Genomic DNA, 10,922 nt, shown 5'->3' with positions numbered 1-10,922 from the left:
ACACCCAAAAGCAAAGGAAATGGTGATTAATCAGACCCAGGGGCCACCATTAGAGCCTCAGACACCTCCTCCAGAGAGGCTAACAGCAAAAGCAGCAGGAAACACTCCACACTCCACTGAAAATGCAGAACTGGAGGGAGAGGTAATGCAGAGCCGCAGAAGCCGAGACGGGATTTCAGACACACTGTTTTGAGCCCAGCACCTGGTGCATGAAACCGAGAGAAACGCAGGAAGCGCCGAGGGAGCTTTAAAAGGAGCCTTGGGAGAAAAGTAGAAGCTTCCTTACAAGTGTCTGAAGCGGTAAACCAGAAGAATAAAGAACAAGAGCACTGGAGGAGGATGAGGTCTGGAAGTTATTTGGGAGTTATGGACCTGACTGCTTAGCTGCTTAAAATATTTTGCAAGCTCAGGCACCTCATCACCGCAAGAGCATACCCGGCCCAGCAGAAAAAGCAGGCAAGCCTTTCCCTTTCGCCAGAGGCGAGGGCAACGACCCAAAGTGGCTACACGATGACGAAACGGGCCCACCATTCGCAGCAGCTTTCCCGAGGGCTCGACATCCTCAGGGTAGCGATGACACCCGCCTAAGACTGCGTTGCTCAGGGGTAACAGGCATCGCACCGGCACCCTATTTGCAGGAAGGGTGTAATGGTGTGCCAGGCTAGTACCGTGCCTTCTGGCACCCGCCTACAGGTTTGCAGTTCACCGTAGGCTGTGTCTCGTACAGTAATCCCCGTTTTCTTTCCAACAGCATGGTATTGCATCAAAAGAGCACCCCAGAAAACATATGTACCTGCAGTAAATAACAGCCTGAACTGCACACGGAAAGTGATTAAAAGCCCTCACAATAACCTCCAGATACTCTCAGCCTTACCTTGTTGCAGGAATTCAGCCTAAGAGTCATATTTCAAGCTTTTAAGTTGTCAGGAGCAAGACCTATTTGCCTGTGCTAAGTGACTTTTATCCAAATAATCTAGCACAAGCATGAGGTGTCTTGCTCCACTGACCCAACCTTCATTCTTCTGAGATATCAAAAAAAAAACCCGCCACACTACTACACTTGGGACTGTGACATTTATTGAAGGCTGGTTATACAGTCTCACCCATCACATCCTCCTCACAATTCAGGTTCCCTAAATAAAAAGAGCATTGATGTAACAGAGAATTCTGCCCACCTCCGACTGCCTGAGCCACGGAGCACGGAGTCATCCCCTCTTTGTCCCAGGTGCCGCCTGGAATAGGCCAACTGCCACTTTTACCGACCTTGGTGAAAAAACCAAAGCTGCACAACAGGGCCAGTGGCAGCAAACAGACCAGTGTGCGGCGGCGGGGGGAGAAGTGGAGATGCCTCATTTCCCGCACGTGCATGAGAAGTCTTTCCTGCAGAGGAATTACCTTCTCCTCATGCCTGAAATCCATCTACTACTAAAAGTGAATCTCTGCTGTTCTCACCCCCAGCCACAGTCCACTCGATCTGTGCTTCCAGCTATCAGTGCTATCGTTCATACAGGCACAGCAGAGCCACTGTCCTAACAGCTGAGATGTCCTCTTTCTCTCGGCTGACACCTGAAAAAAGACTGGCTTGACTGAAGAGCGAGCCCCGAGTGTCCCTGTTCCATCATCCAGGACCTGCAAGTCTGTAACGACCCTGGCTCAGCCAGCCTAAAGGCACTGAAGCATTGCTGTGAAAATGGATTGATACAGCACTCTCGTGGCCAGGGAGTCACCTGGGCTACCTGTTTGTCCCAGGAGTGAGCAGATGAAAGCTCTGCTCCTGTTGCTCAAACTGCCTGGAAAGGGGCAATTCTCAAACCTAGCTTAATGGTCAGCAGAGCCACTGCTCTGACCGTACATGGGAGGAATGCAGGTTTGTTGTCAAGAGTGTTCAGTTTTATTTGATTAAGAATTCAAAATGGGTTGAATTTTAATTTCCTCTGCTTTTACCAATGAGGAAATTGCAAAGATTCTTTTGGAAAGGGCTGATCTGGTAGGTAGAGGTGACCAGGCTAGCTACAGCTGCAGAGCCAGGCTCACTGCGGCAGCTGGAGGAGCACAGACTGTCCAGAGGGCAGGTAGGTGATGTTGCGGGACCGTGAGAGCTGGTATGCGATGTCTTCGGCTGCCTCCAGCTTGCGCAGCTCAATCAAGCCATCACCCGCGGTGGCCAGCGAGTTGGCGATCAGCTCAGCTGCTTTTGAGTCTCCCTCAGCAGAGATGACAGCAGCTTTCTTCTGCTGTTCAGCCTGAAAGTAAACAGATGAGAAGGCGAATAACCAACAGAGAAAACAAGCAAAAGGGAAGGAAGATGCTATTGTCATGTTTAAAATACAAAATCCCACTTCACCACCCTACTGTTCTTTTCCCCAGTAGAAGAGCTAAGACAGATGGTGATTTTATTTTAAAACTGCATTCTGTTAGACTGTTTTTCTGCCTACTGTGGAAAAAAGGTTGAAAAATCATCTTGAAATTGCCTTATCAGTCTTAACCTCATGAAACATTAACCCACCTAAGGGCACTCCTGGTGGAAAATTGTCTGTGAAAGATTCGAGAACTTCAGTGGAGTTAAAACCAGGTCAGATAAACACTTCCACTGTTTAATCATCCTGGCTGATTACATGCGTCTTACTGCATCCACTGGATTAATATGGGGTGTAGTTTCAGGTTCTTGCAATCTCAACAAGCACGTGTTCTCAGCCATACCGGGGTACCTTAACATGAAATTGTTTCTGTGGATGCTCACTGAGATCCTGGGTTGATCTGAGATTATGTGGTCTTGCATGCAGCCAGTAACACTCCTAGGACACAGGCCCCTACGCCCATGATATCAAACACCACGGAAAGCTTCAACTACTCTCTCAAAATTCACAAAGAGCAGGATCACTTGCATTGCAAATCTCAACCTCGAACCCTATTTCTAACTGACACCTCCTCCCAAGTGCTGCTTCCTCCCTCCTCCATGCAGACATTTCTGTTCAGCACTCCAGTAAGACTGTGGCATGGTATTAGAAGAAAAAAAGACCCACAAAACCAACCTTAGGCTTTATCTATCCAACAATCATATACCAGAGCTGAGGACCATGTTAGCATTATGACTCTAAGTGACTTCATCGTTCAACCTGCCCGGTCTCCTGGACAGGTGAGCGAGATGCTCACTGCAAGCTAGAGTGGGAAGGAGATACCAGCAACTGTTTCCAGGTTTCTTGGAACGACAAGGTACCTTTTCCACAATGAATCGGGCTCTCTCTGCCTCTTGCTGGGCCACTTGCTTCATTTCTACCGCCTCCGTGAACTCCTTGCCAAAGGTCAGATGGGTCTGCAGGGCAGAAATCAAGCAAAGTCCACAACGCTGACAGTTTACAGCAGCACTGCTGTGACCCTCGCAGCTCCCAGGGGGAGGCAGCCTGCCTGTATCAGCGAAACTGGAATGGAGATGGAAAGCCAGTATCCCTAAAAGAACAGAAGCTGGGACGTGCGGGCCTCCCCATCCAGTTTTGAAGCCTCAAGGGAGGCACCACAAGCACAACTCCAGTCCAGCAGACCAGTAACACCAGTACCTTCAGAGGCACACCACGCTCCCCCGCCACCACCGCTTGCTCGCGCGGCCGGCAGAGGCAGCCTGCCTGCCCAGCGCTCCCCTCCCAAGGCAGGGAAGCCCGCTGCCTGCCCAGCCACCCTGCACCCTTCATGCTCCATTTTGCACTGGTGCGCTCAGCCCAAGCTGTTTGGACAGCTGCAGGCTCCTGGCATGGGACAGGGGAAAGGTGAATTTCCTTCGGTAGCACGCTCGGTGGAAAGCGCCAGAAACAAAGAGTCAAACCCTCACATTTTGCAGAAACAAAGTCACCTTCCTGCAAAGACTTCCTATATGTTCAAAGCCAAGTGAAAGAGCTCATTTCCCTTTCCTCTAAGCAAGCTTTCGAGGGAAGTCCCAAAAGAGAGGGAGAGGTACACATACAAGCCAGATTACAACAGATTTAATTTACAAAGCTTATAGGGAGGTAAGAGGGAAGAGCTCCCTCCTTGAATGGTCTTAGAAGGCTACACAGCCAGGAGAATAACTAATACTTCATAGAAAAAAAGATGCTACGAAAAGTGTACATTTGCACTACCTCCTCATGCCTAGCACTTTCTCCCCGTGTCTCAGGGTGCTTATGGAATAGCTGCCTTCTCCAAAGCAACGTGCGGCCTGATCCACCACCCACAGAAGCATTTGCTCTTCGCTTTAACTATAAAAACCCTGCAACAGTGCAGCCTGTCGATAAGCCAGTGCACCAGAGCCTTCAAGGGCTTGCTCAAGGTCACCGAATGCCAGCGACAAAACCAGAGGTACTGACTTGAGCGGTGACCACTACGTCCCACACAACAGCAGACAGACAAACATAGTCCACACGTCCAAAATTCCAGCCCACCCTTCTCTGGCTGTCCACTGATTCTCTTCTCTACTGCTCTTATGTGGGCACACTCCAAAGAGTGAAACTGAAAAAGGGAGCTCTCTTACCAAGGACACATCATCCAGAATAAGGCCGAAGGTTGCTGCTCTCTCCGTGAGGTCTTCGCTCACTTGCCTTGAGACGAGCTCTCTCTGAGTGATCAGTTCTCCAGCATCAAAGCGAGCCTGAAATCAGCATGGACAACAGTGAGAAGAGAGCTCCAAGAAATGAGATACTGCATGCCCTGCCCGTCTCTGCACCCATGAGCCCCAGCGTTAACCCAAGTCTCCCAGAGCTCACAAATGCCGAGCTGCCCAGGCATCTGAAGTAAGAGATAAACTGAATGACTGGGAACTTAAGTGTAAGCTGGAGGGCAGGTTGTCCAGTTGAGCACTTAACGTAAAAGCTGGTTAGTGATTATTTGGCATCCCCCGGGGATGCTTCCAAAACCAGAGAGCTTTGGTAAGCTGAAATCTAAGATTACACAAGAAGTGAAAAACCCAGTCTCTTGACTGTGACTCTGAGCCAGAAGAGTAGAGCTAACAGCTGAGAGTAGGTAACGAAGAAACCTCTTCCCATCCAGAGATCTTCCAACGTGAATCAAGTCAGGCCAAGCAGGCAGAATGACCAAGACAGAAACAATTAGCATAGCTACAATTAGCTTTTCTAGATGGCCCATGAGGGCCTGGGGGTGGAAAGAGAAGTTTTATTCTGGAGCACAACATATTCCACGCTCCAGCAGGTCCCTCGCTGCTAGAAAGAGGAAAGCAAGACGACCGGCAGAGCCCAGCAGCTCTCACACTGCCCTTACCACAACAGACTTGAGGATTTCGGTTGTGATTGAGGGCAGGACACGCTCGTCGTAGTCCTCTCCAATACTGGTGAAAATCCGCGGTAACTGGGCAGTCACTGGTCTAAACAGGATACGCAACGTGATGTTCACGTTCTGTAGATCTGTAGGAAGAGAATCACGAGTTTAGTGGCAAACCACAGGGACAGGAGATATCCTGAAGTTGTCCTCTCCAGGGTAACTAAATGAGGAAGAATAAACATTCAGACTTCTTTTTACCAGCAAAGACGAGTTATTTTTACTACCCCTTTCACCTTGTCATCCAAATCCTCCGTACAGATAAGATTTAACCTTCAGTTTGTTTGCAATGCAGGGAATTACTTGCCCTACTGTAAAGACAGAGACTTTGTGGTTAAAGGGACAAGTTACAGGACTGAGGGAAGGGTCCCTTAATCTGTTCCATAACTAAAAAGACTGATCAAGCCATTCCTGACTGTGTGCCAAACTGGACTCGGCACACGTGAGATCTTCATGTCCAGAGGAGGAAAATCCCACCCATATACTCATTTTGTGGAAGTTAAAGATCATAAAAACCTTGACTGTGGTGGAGCATTTTCTCCTGTCCACCCAGCTGCTAACTGAGCAGTATCAGCGTACGCCACAGCACAGCTGCCGCGTCCAAACACTCACCTTTGCTGCCAGTGATCACAGGAATGTTGCGGGGGCGAGAGCGGCAGTCAAAAATGATGGGTTTCTGTACCCAGGGGATGAGGAAGTGGGTACCTTCTCCTACCACCGTGTCCTGGACCCCGCGGAATCGGTCAAAGATCACAGCTCTGTGACCCGCATCAACTAGAGAAGAAAACAGCACGTCAAGCGCGGTTTCGAGATCGCCATCCGTTGTACCTGCGTGCCACCAAAACCTCCATGGCAATGGTCTGTCGGGGATAGTTAAAGCCTTCCGCTACCGGAGACCGGTGAAATTAATTGCATCTTTGGGAGCAACGAGGCAAAGAGAAGACACAGCCATGACTCCTGCCCGCCCAGTCCACTCACAAGGGCAGCAGCTAATTGACAGCTTTCTAGGGAAAGGACCTTGCAGTCCCCTTGCTCGTGCAACGCATGAGGTATAAAACGACACAGGGCTTTCAGTACTTAAAGGGGGCTGATAGGAAGGATGGGGGCAATCTTTTTAGCAAGGCCAGTTGTGACAGGACAAGAAGTAATGGTTTTAAACTTAAGGAGCATAGATTTAGACTGGATATAAGGAAGAAATTTTTTACAGTGAGGGTGGTGAAGCACTGGCACAGGTTGCCCAGAGAGGCAGTGGAGGCCCCATCCCTAGAAACATCCCAGGCCAGGTTGGACAGGGCTCTGAGCACCCTGCTCTGGTTAAAGCTGTCCCTGTCACTGCAGGGGCTGGGCTGGATGAGCTCTAAAGGTCCCTTCCAACCCAAAGCATTCTATGGTTCTATGGTTCATGCCTGTTTTCCCCTGATGCCATCAGCAATAAAAGCACAGAGCAGCCAAGATACTGACAAAACCCAAAAAGATATAAAGTGAACTGGAAGCGCTCAGCTTCTCCCACTCACCATTGTAAAGAGCAGAATTGACAACTCCACCTGCGACAGCCAGCCCCAGGCCAAGCTTCCCAATGCTTTCAAACACCTTCGCAGCCATCTCACACGTCCAGCTCCAGCCCCCCTAAAAAGCCCCTCCTGCAAAACCCCCGAGCAGTAAGCAAGAAGGCCGGCGCTCCTGTGTGCAGGTGCCCGCCGAGCCGAGGATTAACCCCCCCCCCCTCCAAAAAACCCGGCCTGCACCGGCGCCGCTCCCCCCAGCAACTCCTTCTCTCCCCCCGCGGCCTCCCCGCCCGCGGGCCCCACGCGTGTGTTCCCCGGGCTCCGAGCCTGGGGCCCCGCAGCACCCCGCGGGTGGGCACCCCCACCCCGCCACGCCCCGCAGGCCCAGGCCGCCTCCCCCGCCCCGTCCCCGGCTCCCCGCAGCCCCTCGGTACGGCCCCGGCTCCCCGCTGCGGGCCCACCGCCTCCCGCGGCCCGGATCCCCCCCGTCAGGCCTCCTTCTCCCCGCTCCCTCCTCGGCCTCTCGCCCCCGGCACAGGCGTCCCGCCGGCCACGGCCCCGGCCCTGCTCCCGCCCGCAGGCGCAGGCCCAGGCCCCGGCCCCGGCCCCGGCCCCGGGACCCACCGCTCCCTCCTGCCGCGCTCCCCTCCGCAGCGCCCCTGACCTCCACATGAAGCCAGGGCCACCCTCTCCAGCGCGCCTGCGCGCCGCACCAAGACGCCGGCTCCTCATTGGCCCGCGCCTCCCCGCGGCATTCTGGGACTTGTAGTTCAGCCCGTCCCATCCCCCTGCCGGGCCGCCTACCGCTCCCGGCGAGCCCCGCGGCGGCCCACTCGCTGAGCAAGCCCGCGTTCCATTGGCTGCGGCCTCCCGGTGCCCGCAGGGCCTCTTGGGAGCGGCGGGCCCGGCGGAGGGAAGGCGGTGGGGGCTGCCCCGGGCCCCGCCGGGCCGCGGGCGGTGCCGGGGCTTGCGAGGGGTCAGAGGTGCTGCCCGGGCACCCAGAGAGGGTGGGCCAGCGCCTGCCCACTCCTCGCTTGTCACGGGAGAAAGCGGGCCTGGGCCCGGGGGCAACGGGGCCTGGGCGGGGCCCGGGGCAGGGGGACAGCGGCGGGTAAAGGGTTCTTGGAGAAGCGGTGGCAATGGCAAGGACGGACCGCAGACGTCCGGCCACGTCCCCCGCCTGCCTGCGACCCTGCCCCCGGCCCGGGCAGGCGCCCGCCGTGCACTTTGTCCCCCTTGGCGTGAGAAACCGGACAGCCCGCGGCGCCGCGGGGCGCGGGTGCTGGCGGAGCACAAAGGCCCCTTGTTCCCGCGCCGTGAGCCTCCGCAGTGCCTGGCAGCCCCCCGAGCGGGAGGGCCGATGCCGCTAGAGGGAAGCAGCACTCTCCCGTCGGCTCCAGAAATCCGCATTGAAAGGGAAGAAAGAGAGGGGAGAAAAAAAAAATAAACCCACCGCCCAGGGAGACCCCCGAGGAGCCGCCTTTCCCCGAGGCAGCCCCGTCCCGTGTCACCGAGCAGCCGCCCTGGTGGGTTTTCCCTCTGCTGTGACACCGCTGGGTATGGGGGACATCGTTAACCCCCGTCACATCCTCCCCGACAGCATCTCGGGGTGAAACTGGGGCTGAACCCCCTCCCTCAGGGCCCGGTGGATCCCAGGAGCCATCAGGGAGCACCACGTCCCCTCTGTGAGCTCAGGGGGCTCCCCTGCCCCCCCGCTCTGCTCCAGATGGGGAAACTGAGGCACAGAGCTGCTCAGCAGCCCGGCGATGGAGGCTCCTGTGCTGCAGTGTCCTGGCTGCCCGTGCTGCCCTTGGAGCGGGGTGATGGACGGGCACCCTAAAAGTGAGGATGGGTCCCAGCCAATGTCCCCGATCCCCAGCTCTTGCCTGGAGCAGCTCCTGCCTGGGAAGGTCACCCCTGTCCAGGTCCCCTGCAGCATCCTGGGGTCCCTGGCACAGCTGTGCAGACAGATGTGCTGTGGAAGCCCCATCCTATGTCTGGCAACGCTCCTGTGACCACAAAAGCTCTTTTGTTCCTCAGCAGCGCTGGGAAGCGGATGTCGAAGAGGAGCAGGACAAGGTGAAGGTGCTCAGCGGCGGCCAGACCTGCCGGGACCCCCTGAAGCCCAGCTGACGTGGGGGTGCCCAGGGAGCCACGGCCAAGCCCTAAAATTTCCCCCTAGCAGGACCTGCCCCTCCTTGCTATCCCTGTTCCCAAAACCCCGAGTCGCTGCAACCTGCTTTGGGTGGCCAGATCCTGGCAACCCCCAACCACAGCAAGCGGGAAGCGTAAAGCTGAATTTTAGGTGCTCCCGCCCTCGGCTACGTGTGTCCCTCCAGGGATAAACCCCAGGAGCATCGGCCTCCACCTCCAGCCCGGCGGGCAGGATCAGCCCCCACGGCCCAGCGCCGTCCCGGCACATCCCCCACCGGCTGCTGGGCTTTCCCCCAAGGATGCCTTCGTCCCAGGAGGCTTCTATCCACTTGCATCTAATCCAATAACAACATCCTAATTGGTGACAAAGCCACAGCTATAAACACAGAGAGATTTATTCCCTTTTGACGTGAGATTCATGCAGGGCACAATTTCAATCATTAAACTCGGGATTTACGGAGCCGGAGGGGCCGGGGCTTTGCACCCCCCTGCCCGAGATTGCCCCGTGCTTTGCATTTCATAGCAGCCGTTGCGGGTGCGCTTGCTGCTGGGTTTGTGCAGCCTCCTTCCCTTTTCCTCACCGTGTAAAATGAGTGTGTCCCATTCATGCAAATAAAAGGGAAAAAGGCTCGTGGCAATGGGCATTTTTGGTCCAGGGCCCAGGTTTTAGGGTGGGAGCCCCAGGAGCCGCCGGGTTGGAGCCGGTGACACCCGCACGGCAAAACGGGAAGAAAATGGGTCCTTTGTGCAGGGAATATCTGGCGGGTGATTCAGCCAGGGCTGACGCCGGCGGTATGGGCTGACACCGGCGGTATGGGCGAACCCGACGTGTCTCCCACCGCCCACCGAGACCGTCCCTGGCTTCGTGGGCTGGGGGACGTGGCACGAAGCTTGGTGGCTGGTGACTCGCCAGGTTCGGGACGGAGACGAGGGGCTGAGCAGCCCCGAAGCACCCAGGAGCATCCTGTGACCCAGGGAATGAGATGAAGGCGGCTGTGGAGGTGCACCCCAAAGCAGCACCGGGCCGAGCCCCCGCTGTTGGGCGATGGCAACGAGCTGCACCCCTCGCTTGAGTCTTTTAACGAGGCTGCCGCCGTCCACCCTGTTGCAGGGGGACATTCCTCCGTGGGGCAAAGAACCGGCGGCTTCAAGAAGCGCCTCATTGTCCTCGGACGGCGCGGCCAGCGCTGAGCAGCCTGGCCCAGCTCCGGCCACCGCGGCACAGGAACAAAAAGCCTCCTCTTCTCCAGCCCTCTGCAACCGGGCGTCCCCGGCTGGCGCTGCCCCCAAAAAATTTATGGCATGAAGTTTGCAAACTGCGGAGAATTGGAGCACTCGGCGGCTGGTGACCCCAGGGACGGGGGGCCGTGAAGGCAGGCGTTGATCCACAGGGATGCGGTGGCAGAGCCACCGGAGAAGAGAATGGCTTTTGGCAGAAACGAGGTTTTCCAACCCAAACCATGGGTTTGGTTCGCATGCGGCGGGATGGGCTTGATGCTGCCACCCTGGTCCCACCTGCCCAGCCCCGCACAGGGGTTCCAGCACGAGCCCCGGCAGCTCCAGCCCCACGCCCGGCACATAACCCAGTTAGTCTCAATAAGCATTTAAATTAAATTAGTTAAACTACATTAAACTCCTGCGAGGACAGGGTTCAGAGTGGAAACAGCCTTAATGTGATTTCAGCTGACTTCCCTGCCACGATTTGCAAGTCAGAGAAATCGAATTAAGGCTGTTTTCGTTCTGAACTCTGTCCACACAGGCCCATAATGCAGTTTAATTAATCTGCTTTAAAATTGAGCCTGTCTTTCATGTGGGCAACTTTACCTGACTCACCCCAGAGAAGCAAAAACCTCCTGGGCGGGCAGCAGGGCCGGGCTGGGACCCCCGGGCAGGCACGGGGCTTGACCGTGGCTTGAGGATGGAAAATCCTAGAAGGTTTAGAGAAAACCGAGTTTATCTGTAATC

The 10,922-nt window shown here is 55.5% G+C and overlaps 1 protein-coding gene across 2 annotated transcripts; it reads right to left on the bottom strand.

Moving 5' to 3' along the window:
• Positions 1 to 1,055: 1,055 nt before the first annotated feature.
• PHB1 (prohibitin 1) lies at positions 1,056 to 7,495 on the bottom strand. 2 transcript variants are annotated; one of them, XM_075722620.1, is made up of 7 exons: positions 7,468 to 7,495; positions 6,813 to 6,938; positions 5,911 to 6,072; positions 5,242 to 5,384; positions 4,499 to 4,615; positions 3,218 to 3,313; positions 1,056 to 2,243 (listed from the first exon to the last, which is right to left on the bottom strand). In XM_075722620.1, exons 2-7 carry the CDS (start codon positions 6,898 to 6,900, stop codon positions 2,031 to 2,033), a joined length of 819 nt encoding a protein of 272 aa, XP_075578735.1. In that variant the 5' UTR covers positions 6,901 to 6,938; positions 7,468 to 7,495; the 3' UTR covers positions 1,056 to 2,030. The 2 variants fall into 2 exon arrangements, with proteins under 2 accessions (XP_075578735.1, XP_075578736.1); XM_075722621.1 differs by lacking the exon at positions 3,218 to 3,313.
• Positions 7,496 to 10,922: the final 3,427 nt, after the last annotated feature.

This window comes from Pelecanus crispus, chromosome 18 (genome assembly GCF_030463565.1).
Source record: "Pelecanus crispus isolate bPelCri1 chromosome 18, bPelCri1.pri, whole genome shotgun sequence".
Classification (NCBI taxonomy): domain Eukaryota; kingdom Metazoa; phylum Chordata; class Aves; order Pelecaniformes; family Pelecanidae; genus Pelecanus; species Pelecanus crispus.
The sequence above is the reverse complement of the archived record's forward strand: the minus strand, read 5'-3'. Positions and strand labels throughout refer to the sequence as shown.

What these genes read in the sequence shown, in the direction of transcription:
- PHB1 (XM_075722620.1), bottom strand. Translation starts at nt 6,900, where the DNA reads ATGGCTGCGAAGGTGTTTGAAAGCATTGGGAAGCTTGGCCTGGGGCTG. An exon ending in TGTGATCACTGGCAGCAAAG is followed by an intron (nt 5,385 to 5,910) that starts GTGAGTGTTTGG and finishes CTCTTCCTACAG; the next exon opens with ATCTACAGAACGTGAACATC. An exon ending in CCCGATTCATTGTGGAAAAG is followed by an intron (nt 2,244 to 3,217) that starts GTACCTTGTCGT and finishes GTTTACTTTCAG; the next exon opens with GCTGAACAGCAGAAGAAAGC.